The 13816-nt window shown below is 40.9% G+C and overlaps 1 protein-coding gene across 1 annotated transcript; it reads left to right on the forward strand.

Moving 5' to 3' along the window:
- Nucleotides 1–9051: 9051 nt before the first annotated feature.
- Nucleotides 9052–10548, forward strand: LOC118598226 (NLR family CARD domain-containing protein 3-like; the record flags this gene model as incomplete). The annotated part of the gene is made up of 2 exons (XM_036210734.1): nt 9052–9505; nt 10394–10548. Coding segments are annotated over 2 exons (609 nt in total), but the record flags the coding sequence as incomplete, so codon positions are not given.
- Between the last annotated feature and the right edge of the window lie 3268 nt (nt 10549–13816).

The following is a 13816-nucleotide window of genomic DNA, read 5'->3' on the forward strand; positions in this document are numbered from 1 at the left end:
TGATTACATTCTGAAAAACAGTCCAGTCTGACGAAGAAAGTGAAGGACAGCACACCTTACAGGTATATTCTGAATACATAATGGTATGATGCATTGAAATGAAAATGTAGAGATTCCTAAATCACTGAGTTGCCTAAATAAAACCTGCCTTTCAGCATCATACTTGCTGCAACTAAAAACCACATGAGGCACCGTTACCTGCTCCCCACAAATACAAAGGCCGCTGTCATGCCTGTGAACTGTAAATAAAAAAGTGCCTGTACACTCCCTGCTGACCAAAGGCTGTCACCCTAGAATTGTTTGTCCTGTGGCAAAGTATCCATCAGTACAAAACATTGTACTACACACAGGGTCAAATGATGTGTCCAAGCAAAAATCTGAAGTTTTAAAGCAAGTCTTCACTGGACTGATAAGAACTGTGAGCTCCATGAATGCAGCTGTCTTTATCAGTGGTCCCATTCCAACTATTCGAGGAGGAGAAGAGCGATTCAGCAGGCTGTTGGCACTGAACAGGTGGCTTTCTACGACATGTGGTGAAACAGGAATTAATTTCATGAACAACTTTCACATTTTCTGGGAACGCAAACATCTTTTTAAAGAAAATGGATTCAGTTTAAACAAATCAGGAGTTAAACTGTTCTCCTCCAATCTCTTCTACTCCCTGCGTCATGCCAAGACTGAGATAAATTTATCTCAGTGTCAAGGCCAGACACAGACTGGATCCACACGAGGAACGGAGCTGCCCCCACTGGAGGAAAACATCAGAAACGGGAAACCTGCCTCCGAACACCGGAAGAGGAAAAACAACGAGGAAGATGGACCCTCCCAAACACCACCAAACCAACAAACTCCTGAGGGTTCCCCCTCCCCCTCTTCACCCTCTTCACCCTCTTCACCCCACCTGAAATTCACTGAGCAGATGATGGAGCGAGTCGGGATTGGGCTTCGATCTACCCCTCTGGCCAATCCATTTTTGTCACCCATAACTCTGTCACCAGAACGTTCGAAGGGTCGACGTAAAGCCCCACCCTCTCCTGTACAACATCATATCCTGTCCCTGCAGTCAGATGTTTGATGTGTTGAGGGTCCAGGCTGTGGATATAACAGCAGTCATGATGTTCTCCAGAAAAACCTGGGACCCTGTTCTCTAGAAACACACACCGTTTCTGTACTTGTCACTAACAGGAGGAATGTAATCTGCCCAAAACGCAAACAAAGGACTTTAAAAGAGGTAAACATTTCCTCTGCGCATTTCCAGAAACAGAAGGTAAATGAAAATATTATTACTCCTAGACCTCTCAAGTTAGCACTTTTAAATGTCAGGTCTTTGGCAGGAAAAACCTTTTTAATTAATGATTTTATCACTGAGAACAAAGTTGATTTTATGTTTTTAGTTGAAACCTGGTTAGATGAGAATAGTAGGGGTGCAGTTCTCACAGAGTCAGCTCCTCCCAATTATGGTGTTATCAGTGAGGAAAGAACAAGCAGAAAGGGCGGGGGGGTTGCAGTTTTGTTCAATGAAATGTTTCAGTGTAAAAAGTTATCTTTTGGAAACTTTCCATGTTTTGAATATGTAGCCCTACAGCTGAAGGCCTCACTCAAAACAATATTTATCAATATCTATCGACCACCTAGATATAATCCAGAATTTAACCTTGAGTTTAGTGAACTGCTGTCTATAATTTGTCTTGATTTTGACTGTATAATCATGGCTGGAGATTTTAACATCCATTATGGAAATCTTGAGAACAAAGGGACTAAGGACCTGATAAACACTCTGGACAATTTCGGGTTGACTCAACATGTAACAGAGCCCACACACAACAGAGGGAATATTCTTGATTTATTGATTTCCAAAGGTCTGAACATCTCTAAGGTTACTGTATGTGATTTAGGTCTGTCTGATCACTGCTGTGTTTTCTGTGAGAGCACAATTCCAGTACACACAAATGTTTTGAGGGAGGAGATCACAAAACGGTATATAACTGAAAATACTAGTGAGATGTTCAATCAGATTTTCTCTCTGACTCCTCCCCTCTCGGGGGATTCAGTCAATGAACTTGTTAATAGCTTTAATTCCAACATGTCAAATATCATGGATAGTATTGCTCCTAGTAAGGTGAAGGTGATCTCTGGTAGGAAAAAATCTCCATGGAGAAACTCCATTGTGGTAAAGAACGGAAAACGAGAATGTCGGAAATCTGAACGCAGGTGGCGGAAATCTAAACTACAGGTAGATTATGACATCTATAAAGAGAAACTTCACTTATATAATTTACAACTGAGCAATGCAAGGAAGTCCTATTTTTCTGAAATTATTACCAAAAACTCCCATAATGCTCGGGCCTTATTTAATATAGTCGACAGGTTGACAAAACCCCCTGTGTCAGTGGCACCAGAACTTTACTCCACCAAAGCCTGTAATGACTTTGCCAAATTCTTCAGGGACAAAATCAAAAACATTAGACAAACAATTGTTTCACCAACTACAAGTTCAGGATATGAACCCTATCCACTAGAAACCAGTATAAACCCAATGGCTCAGTTTCAACCCATAAACAGTAAAGAACTGCAGGACATTCTATGTCAACTGAACTCCTCCTCCTGCTGTCTGGATATTCTACCCACAAGCTTTTTCAAAAAAGTTTCAAAGATCCTGGAACCAGCCCTGCTCCAGATTGTGAACTTGTCATTAACATCTGGTGTTTTCCCAGAACCACTGAAAACAGCTGTAATCAAACCTCTCCTAAAAAAGGACAGTCTAGACAAAACTCAAATGAACAACTACAGACCGATATCAAACCTGCCATTTTTAAGTAAGATCATTGAAAAAGCTGTTTTCCATCAGCTAAATGAATTCCTAATAAATAACAACTGCTATGATGTCTTCCAGTCCGGCTTCAGACAGAACCACAGCACTGAAACGGCTCTGACCAAAGTGACTAATGACATACGTTTGAATACAGACAGTGGAAATATGTCAGTGCTAGTTTTACTGGATCTCAGTGCTGCGTTTGATACAGTCGACCACGCAATACTACTCAGACGACTGGAAAACTGGGTGGGTCTCACTGGGCCAGTACTAAACTGGTTCAAAACGTACTTAGAAAACAGGAAATATTTTGTGTCAATTGGTAACTTCACCTCTGAGCCAATAGAAATTACATGTGGAGTGCCCCAAGGCTCCATCCTGGGACCACTTCTATTTAACATCTACATGCTCCCACTGGCCCAGGTTATAAAGAACAACAACATTAGTTACCATAGCTATGCAGATGACACACAGATATATATTAGACTGACACCAGGAGACCGAGGCCCTGTACAGGCTCTTGGTAAATGCATTGAGGACATTAATGACTGGATGTGTCACAACTTACTTCAATTAAACAAAAACAAAACTGAGGTTATTGTCTTTGGGGCTAAAGAAAAAAGGTTGGACGTCACTACAGAGCTTCAATCTATTCAACTAAAAACTACCAACCAGGCCAGAAACTTGGGTGTAGTGATAGACACAGACCTAAATTTTGATAAACACATTAAGGCAGTCACTAAATCAGCCTATTATCATCTCAAAAATATCTCAAGGATTAAAGATCTGATGTCTAAGCAGGACCTGGAGAAACTAGTGCATGCTTTCATCTTTAGTCGACTTGATTACTGTAACAGTGTTTTTACAGGACTACCAAAAAAATCCATCAGGAAACTGCAGCTTATTCAGAACTCTGCTGCTCGGGTTCTCACAAGGACCAAGAAAGTAGACCACATCAGTCCAGTTCTGAGGTCTTTACACTGGTTACCTGTCTGTCAGAGGATAGACTTTAAAGTTCTGTTACTGGTTTATAAAGCTTTGAATGGTTTAGCACCAAAATACATGACTGACCTCCTGACCCAGTATGTACCAGCCAGACCTCTCCGGTCATCAGGATCCGGTCTTTTATCAGTTCCTAGAGTCAGAACTAAACATGGAGAAGCTGCATTCAGCTTCTATGCTCCACAGATCTGGAATAGACTTCCAGAAAACCTTAGATCTGCTGAAACACTCAGTGTATTTAAATCCAGGTTAAAGACTCACCTGTTCTCAGTTGCATTTGATTAAGATGTATTCAAAAGTTTAAGTCCGCACTTTTTATCTATGCTTGTTTTAAATTAAAATCTTTTACTTTCTTTTAATTTTATTTTAATGATTTGAATGATGATGAATGACATTTTTACTATTTCTTTTGATTGTTTCTTTTAATGTTTTATGTAAAGCACTTTGAATTGTCTCTGTACATGAAATGTGCTATACAAATAAACTTGCCTTGCCTTGCCTTGCCTTGCCTTGTCCTGCCTGACCCAAATAAACACTTTTATTTACCAATTCTGTGCCTGTGTTCATTGGGGTCCAAATACTAATCCTTTCAAAACCTAATAGGAACTAACTTTTTTGTGTCTGTGACTTTCTGAACTTATTTGACTCAAGTTAGTTTTATTTGAATCCTCCCAGCACAGACAGAATGGATCTGATTGTTCTGATTCTCCACAGAGTGGACCAGCAGAGCTCAGAGACTCCCAGTGGTCCGTCTGTCCAGCAGCATCAAACACAGCTGGATTCCATCTTTCTGGTGTGTACATGAACAACAACTGCTTTTCCATCATTCTGTCCACAGTCATCTCCATGCTGCACTTTGGAGACCAGTGGATTGTCAGTGTGTCCAACATGGAGCTGATGTTTGGCTCCATGACTTCACTCTGATTGGCTCATTCATCTAGAATTCTGTTGCAGCTGCTGGAGCACAACATTGTCACTTTTGTGAAGAAGGAGCTGAAGAAGATCCAGAAGCTTCTGAGTCAGAGGGAGGATGGAGATGAGGAGGAGGATGAAGATGAAGAGCAGAGGAGCAGCAGAGAGTCACTGATGAAGATCACAGAGAACTTCCTGAGGAGAATGAAGCAGGAGGAGCTGGCTGATCGACTGCAGAGCAGTAAGAGGATTTCTCTGAAGGTTTCAGCTGCTGATAAATGAAGATTTACTGATGTCTCAACACATTTATTTATTTATTGACCTTTATTTAATTACGATAATCCAATTGAGATTTCAAACCTCTTTTCCAAGGGAGTAATGGCCAAGAGGTAGCCGCAGTTGTTTAAAAATACATCAAAACATAAAGACAAAAGACATTTACAACAATGAGACAGTAAAACATAAAAAAACTGTTACATCTTAAATATACATAGATTCCTAAAATATATTAATTTAAAACAATATGATGGATGAAAGTAATAGAGAAGTGATTAAGAGAAACAATTACAGCATTATGTGGACTTTAGTTTTTCTTTGAGCTTGACCTTGAAGATCTCCAACTTTTTAGTGAAATGCTCCAGGCCAAGGGAGCTGCATTAACAACAGTTTTATTCCCAAAATCTGTGCGAGTAAATGGGAAAGACAACAATAACTGGTCATTTGATCATAGGGAGTGGGAAGGAGGGTTTTTTTTTAAGTAATTCACAAATGTGAATTTAATCCAGCTAAAGCTTTGTAAATAAAAATATACCAATGGTACTGCCTCCTAGTGGAGAGATAAGGCCATCCCACTCTCTTGTACAGTTCACAGTGATGTCATTGCTTTGCAGCTGGTTATGAACCACAAGGAAGAGTGATAAACACTGTCCAACATTTGAAGACATGAGACGGGTGCATTCATGTAAAAAAGATCACCATAATCTAGCATAGAGAACAGTTGGGTTCTCAAGATTTATTTATTTATTTTTTGCTTTAAAAGAGCAACACAATCTATTTCGATAAAAGAAACCCAACCTAAGTTTTAGCTTGTTTAAGGATTTTTCCATAAAAGGTTTAAAGGTGAGGGAGTTATCAATAAAACACAGATTTTGTACTCCTGCACCACCTCAATGACTTCCCCTTCAGGAGTGGTGACTACGGGAAGATTATCTGGGACTTTTTTTTATTGGACAACAGCATTAATTTGGACTTGTCTGTATTAAGCACTAGATTGAGTCGAAGGGAGTTTTGGACAGCAGCAAAAGCTTTCTGCGGGGATTTTATGATGTGAAAGAAAAATGATCCACAACAATATATAACTGTCATCAGAATAAAAATGCAAGTTGGCTTCGAATTCTGATTGACCCACGTCATTAGCTGCGTTTACATGTGCAAAATGTCCTTGATCAGATTAGAATAGAACTGTGCACATGGACCCTGAAAAACTTTATCCTATAGTAACAAACGGTTCCATGCGCCACACAGTTGATCAGAATAATTCATTTTGACATGTGCAGAACTGTCTAAAATACCTTAAATAGTCGCAGAAGAACAAATGAGTTCTGTAATAAACAAACAATATTTTTAAGAGCCTGTTTGCTCATAATTTTCTAAATCCGTGCAGGCAATGTGCATCTTGCCTTTAAAAATGTGGGAATAACATCAGCGTTTATTCTGTTTGGATGTGGAGCAAGATTTTTGAATTCAAAAGCTGCCCCCGCCGGTGCATACTGTCCTGAAGCCGCTCGGAGAGACAGTTCTCCCGGGAGACACGGTCTTCTCACGCAGAGTAGCTGGACGAACTGCGGTCCGAAGCTCACACCTTAACAAAGCAACCCCCCGCGCACGCAGACATGAAAGCTGTGAATCCGGCTTTTCTATTTAAGGTGTGTTTACTTGACGCATTTCTGGTCTGATCAGGCGTTTATTCGTAGCTAGTTATTTAGATGAATAAGAGGGGGCCTAAAACAGAGTCCTGCGGCACTACTTTTTTAGTTGTGACTAATTCTGAACAAAGATCCTCATGTTTAATACACTGAGTTTTGTTGTGTGTATAGTTGGAGAACCTTGCAGCTGCATGTACTGAGAATCCAATGCTGAGCAATCTGTCTATTAAGATATTATGGTCAACAGTGTCAAACGATTTAGATAGGTCAATAAAAAGTGAAGTACAGTACTGTTTTTTTTATTAAGTGCCACAATTACATTGTTTATCACCTTCATGGTAGCTGTGGTAATACTGTGCTTTTTCCTGAAACCAGATTGAAACTCAGGAGAATATTGTTGTCATGCAGAAACTTTTTTAACTGGTCACACACAAGAGATTCTAGTGTTTTAGCTAAAACAGAGATTTGATCCCATACTCTATTCCGTTCATATATCATGTCTGCCAAATCTGAAGAAAACCATGGGTTTTCTGTTCCCTTTACCCTACATTTTCCTGAATGGAGCGTCATTATTTATAATTTTGGAGAAAGTTTTCTTTTAAGCCCCCCTCCAATGAAAATGATATTTTTTGAGTTTTTAACGTGTATATGTGGCATTTTTCTTCTGAAAGAGAAAAAAATATAATAAGAAATCTTTATGCTTTTGCATTTCCGAGTATTTCTTCTTTTAAGTCGCTGTCAAAGTGTGGCTAAAAAACTCAGTTTGAATTTCTGAAACTTATGTACATCACAATAGCTAACTACCCCGGATGCAACTATAGAGGCCAGAGAAGATAATATAACCTCCCAGTTCTGTGCTGTAAAGGATTGTAATTCAGTGAAAGGCCATACTGATGTTAGCTTTCATTATTTTGTGATTGAAATTCATGTCGGTTCCTTGTTATGCAGTGAAGCCACGGGTTGTATTGTCCGCTTGTATTTTAATTGCGTCCAAGATGGGATTTTTTTAAAGTTTTCCTCACGTATTTAAAATGAAACTGAAAGGTAAAATCCCATTAGCCGTCACAAATATGTTGTCCGTGTTTGATCCAACCCGCGGAGGAGTGCTGAGCTGCTGCAGCAGCAGCCACAAGAAGCGGCGGACAGTGGCGGGCAGCCATGGGTTGCAGCTCCGCTCCTCCGTCGCTTCGATCAAACGCAGGGGGCCGTGGCGTTATCAGTTATGAGCCCCAGCTAGTGCTGCTTGCTAGGGCAATGCAACCTAAATGGTCATGTTTTATTTTATTATTTTATTCATGGGCTTATCAAAGTCTGTTTCTTGCTAGCATGTCTGGGGGGTTAATGGGCGGGGTTACACTGCTCAGCACCAAAAGCCACCCCCACACAAAGGGATTTTTTGAAAAGAAGGCTTTAGATCAACAGGAAAATGGCTTTTTAAGACATTTAGGATGTGGAATTTTTCTTAAAAACTTCACACTCCTTAATAAAACCCCATGGGAACGTTTAAAGAAAATTTTAAAATTGTTGTAGGGGGACTTTAAAGAATGCCCATGCAAGCTCTACCTCTGGTGGCCAGCATATGTTTTCCCACTTGACTTGTGACAAATCATGATGAAAAGCTTGCTCATTTAATGTTTCAGGTTACTTTTGTAAACTATTTGTGGTTTAAATTTGGGGATTTTTGTGTTTCTACACACAGCTACAACACAGTGATCACATAAGTCATTACAGAAGACACCCAGCAAAGAATACTTGTGAGGGACATTTGTTAAAATCAGATAAATTTAAGTAGATTTTTGAGGATTTTTGAGATTAGGCCTTGTGGGTAAATAGACTAGTTGGGAAAGATTAACTCAGTCACAAAAAGACTTAGGTTCATCAGAAGCTGCAGTTAACCAGCTCCTGACTGTAGAGTCTTTTTTGAGGCAAAAGGAGGTCTCTAACAACCAGCAACAGTAATCAAACAAGATGGTCCTATTTATACTTTCACCTCCAAAAATTCTGTTTGCTGATTGACTGAGACATACAAGTGAGGCAGTAAATCATGGCACAACATGGTTTCAAATCCTCATCAGAGAGTTTATATACTGTCTTCATGCAGGATCTCCAGCTGCATTTTGTCGACATAAAGTCCAATCTGGTCTTAAGAAGAAGTTCCAGTGTGTGTTTGAGGGAATCGCTAAAGCAGGAAACCCAACCCTTCTGAAGGAGATCTACACAGAGCTCTACATCACAGAGGGAGGAACTGGAGAGCTGAATGAAGAACATGAGGTCAGACAGATTGAAGCAGCATCCAGGAAAGCAGACAGAGCAGAAACCAGCATCAGACAAGAAGAGCTCTTTCAACTCCCAGCTGGAAGACAAGAACCAATCAGAACCGTGATGACAAAGGGAGTGGCTGGCATCGGGAAAACAGTCTTAACACAGAAGTTCACTCTGGACTGGGCTGAAGGCAAAGCCAACCAGAACATCCACTTCACATTTCCATTCACTTTCAGAGAGCTGAATGTGCTGAAAGAGGAGAAGTTCAGCTTGGTGGAACTTGTTCATCACTTCTTCCCTGAAACCAAAGAAGCAGGAATCTGCAGCTTTGAAGACTTCCAGATCATCTTCATCTTTGATGGTCTGGATGAGTGTCGACTTCCTCTGGACTTCCACAAGACTCGGATCCTAAATGACCCTAGAAAGTCCACCTCAGTGGGTGATCTGCTGACAAACCTCATCAGGGGGAACCTGCTTCCCTCTGCTCGCCTCTGGATAACCACACGACCTGCAGCAGCCAATCAGATCCCTGCTGGGTGTGTTGACATGGTGACAGAGGTCAGAGGGTTCAATGATCCACAGAAGGAGGAGTACTTCAGGAAGAGATTCAGAGATGAAGAGCAGGCCAGCAGGATCATCTCCCACATCAAGAGATCCCGAAGCCTCCACATCATGTGCCACATCCCAGTCTTCTGCTGGATCACTGCTACAGTTCTGGAGGATCTGCTGAAGAGCATAGAGGGAGGAGAGCTGCCCAAGAGCCTGACTGAGATGTACATCCACTTCCTGGTGGTTCAGGCCAAAGTCAAGAAGGTCAAGTATGATGGAGGAGCTGAGACAGATCCTCACTGGAGTCCAGAGAGCAGGAAGATGATGGAGTCTCTGGGAAAACTGGCTTTTGAGCAGCTGCAGAAAGGAAACCTGATCTTCTATGAATCCGACCTGACAGAGTGTGGCATCGATATCAGAGCAGCCTCAGTGTACTCAGGAGTGTTCACACAGATCTTTAGAGAGGAGAGAGGCCTGTACCAGGACAAGGTGTTCTGCTTCATCCATCTGAGTGTTCAGGAGTTTCTGGCTGCTCTTCATGTCCACCTGACCTTCATCACCTCTGGAATCAACCTCATGGAGGAGGAACAATCTCAGGTCAGCCAACCTGAACTGAATAGTCCAGTCCAGTTCTACCAGAGTGCTGTGAATGCGGCCTTACAGAGTCCAAACGGACACCTGGACTTGTTCCTCCGCTTCCTCCTGGGTCTTTCACTGCAGACCAATCAGAGTCTCCTACGAGGTCTGATGACTCAGACAGGAAGTAGCTCACAGACCAATCAGGAAACAGTCCAGTTCATCAAGGAGAAGATCAGTGAGGATCTGTCTGCAGAGAAAAGCATCAACCTGTTCCACTGTCTGTATGAACTGAATGATGGTTCCCTAGTGGAGGAGATCCAACAGTTCCTGAGGTCAGGACGTCTCTCCACAGATAAACTGTCTCCTGCTCAGTGGTCGGCTCTAGTCTTTATCTTACTGTCATCAGAAGAAGATCTGAAAGTGTTTGACCTGCAGAAATACTCTGCTTCAGAGGAAGCTCTTCTGAGGCTGCTGCCAGTGGTCAAAGCCTCCAACAAAGCTCTGTAAGAACTCTCATGAAATCATCTTCAATGAACAAATGAATTTGAGTGAGAAAAACAGTAGTTTTAATAACTCCTGTTTGTCTCTTTTTTTCTTCAGACTGAGTGACTGTTATTTGTCAGAGAGAAGCTGTGCAGCTCTGTCTTCAGTTCTCAGCTCTCAGTCCTCCAGACTCAGAGATCTGGATCTGAGTTTCAACAACCTGCAGGATTCAGGAGTGAAGCTTCTATCTGCTGGACTGGAGAGTCCACACTGTAAAATGGAGAGTCTCAGGTCAGCTTTCATTCAACTATTTTTTTTTTTTTTTGGAGTGGTCTGTTTTTTCTCATTTTCAGAAGAAAGTGTCAGATGAATGTAAGTGAGGAAGTAACGGCAGAGGACTGTTGCATACAATGTATTAAAAACACAACTGTCTACTAGAGTTAAAAATTATGGTTTTTCTTTACCTGGTGGTTACAAATGCTATCCTTGGTTTCTCACAGTAGACTACAAATGAAAAACCCAAGTCCACCCAGACGTAAATTTCTGGGATAAGTTCATGTTCTCTATGTTCTTTGAAAGAAAACATGAATCAATCACACAACTGCAGATTTAAATGGACAAACAATTGCAGCAGCAACTCCTTATGAAAAAATTTGAGATCAAACTATGGCGGACTAACCGTTTTTGTCCCCACAGACCTGGTTCTGGTGCTTATTTACTGAGCTTGGATCAGCACTGGGTCTCTCATTTCATATGGGGTTTTAGGTTGGTTTTTGATTTTCAGTCTGTATGCTTATAAAGACAAAATCTTTGCTTAGATAGAAGAGCCTCTGCAGGTAGTTTTTATACAAGACTGGGGGCAGGGCTAAAGGGTCATAATAAGCACTGTTTATGGTTCATTTCAATAACTAAACTTAATATTTTTAAAATTCCATTCAAGAAGAATTAAAATCATAATTTTTATTCTGATGAGCTCTGGGGTCAGTGCTGATACGCAAAAAAAAAAAAAAACTCCGGCTGCAAAAGTTAGTTTCTGAAAAAATCAGTTGAGACACCACTTCAGTCATGTAGAACAGTTAATAAAGAAACTGAAGAAGTTGCTAGATGATTCCTCACCAGTACTACTTTAATGCTTTTGTCTGAAGATCAACTGACCAGAGTGTAAGAATATCTCAGTCTTTTGTTCTCTCGAATAGATAACTCTGCTCCTTTTGGGGACATTCTTCTATGTGAATCAGTTTCCAATGTAAACCAGAGTCTGTGAGTCAGAAACTGGACTTTACTGGTTCAGCAGATGTGAAGTGTTAGCTGGAGTGAGGATGCAGTAGCTGCAGACCAAAGAATTATGGAGGACTCAAAACATCAGTCTTTTCACAACACGAAGTTTCAAACTCTGATAAAAAAAAGGTCTTTCTTCATCTTTTCCTTTCGGCTTTTCCCTTCAGGGGTCGCCACAGCGAATCAGTTTCCTCCATCTAAGCCTGTCTTCAGCATCCTCCACTCTAACACCAGCCACCTTCATGTCTTCATTCACTGCATCCATAAACCTCCTCTTTGGTCTTCCTCTAGACCTCTTTCCTGGCAGCTCTAGATTCAGCATCCTTCTACCAATGTATTCACTGTCTCTCCTCTGAACATGTCCAAACCATCTCAGTCTGGCCTCGCTGACTTTATCTCCAAAACATCTAACATGTGCCGTAAGTAAGTAGCAGGTAAATTTTACTTATAGAGCACCTTTCACAGCTAAAATCACAAAGTGCTTTACACAGTAAAACAATGAGAGAAAAATAGAACAGATTAAAACAATAAATAAAACATAATACAGTACAAATTAAACAAAAGCCCTTTTAAAAAGCAGCATTTTCAGCTGTTTCTTAAAAGCCTCGACATTGTCAGTCAGGCGGAGCGATAAGGGCAGGGTGTTCCACAGTCTTGGGGCTACTCCTTGAAAAGAGAGGTCACCTCAAGTTTTATAACGAGTCTTTGGGACTCTAAGAAGGTTCAAAGCTGAGGATCGCAGGGAGCGGCTAGCGACATACGGTACAAGTAGCTGGGAAATATAACCAGGTGCCTGCCCATTAAGAGCTCTAAAAATCAGAACTAAGATTTTAAAATCAATTCTAAAAGTAATGGGTAGCCAATGTAAAAAAGATAAAACAGGTGAAATATGAGCCCTTCTGCTGGATCCAGTTAAAAGCCTAGCAGCTGCATTTTGCAATGCGATGTACTGTGGACTGATTAAAACAGGTAAAAAGAGAATTACAATAGTCTAAACGAGATGAAATAAAAGCATGGACCACAGTCTCCAGGTCAGCCTTGGTTACCATTTTTCTCAGCTTAGAAATATTTCTCAGGTGGTAAAAACAGCTTTTGACCAAATGTTTTGAATGATTATTGAAGGACATAGACTGGTCAAACATTACTCCGAGGTTTCTGAGGGTAGGTTTGCAGGAGGAGCCGAGGGAGCCTAAGTGAGGTTGAATGGAGGTGACTTGATGCTCGGGGGCAATCATCAGGGTTTCCGTTTTCTTTTCATTTAGTTGAAAATAATTGAGACTTAGCCAGTCTTTGATGTATGAGAGGCAAAGTAATAAGTCATCTAACTTATGAACCTCAGACTCACTAAAAGAGCAGTACAGTTGGAGGTCATTAGCGTAAACCATTTGCATACATGACAGTTGTTCTGTGGGAAAGGTAAGAAGCGAACCATGAAAGTACAGTCCCCGATAATCCAAAATGTTCTTGTAGTCGACATAATAATGTCTTATGGTCGACTGTGTCAAAGGCTGAGGACAGATCCAACAAAACCAAAACTGTGTATTGACCTGAGTCTGCGGCCATCAGAATGTCATTAGAGACTTTTAAGAGGGCAGTCTCGGTAGAATGTAGTTTTCTGAACCCGGACTGAAACTGATCTAAAATACCATATGTATTCACAAAAAGTGTCAACTGACCTGCAACAACTTTCTCCATAATCTTTGCTGTAAATGGCAATTTTGATATTGGGCGATAACTGCTTGGCTCCAGTGGATCCAAATTTGGCTTCTTTAATACTGGACTTAATGCTGCCTGTTTAAGAGAATTGGGCACTGCACCAGTTGACAATGGAATATTTATCAGTTTGACAACCTGTGGACCAAGCACATCAAATACCTTCAAAAACAGTGAGGTGGGTACAATGTCAAGAGGGGAGGAAGAGGGTTTTACTGTTTTTAGAATGACTATAACGTCTTCCAGAGTCACAGGTGAAAAAGAGGACCAAGTCCATAAAGAAGAAGAGGAAAAAGGAGCA

This window comes from Oryzias melastigma, unplaced genomic scaffold (genome assembly GCF_002922805.2).
Source record: "Oryzias melastigma strain HK-1 unplaced genomic scaffold, ASM292280v2 sc00216, whole genome shotgun sequence".
Taxonomy (NCBI): Eukaryota; Metazoa; Chordata; class Actinopteri; order Beloniformes; family Adrianichthyidae; genus Oryzias; species Oryzias melastigma.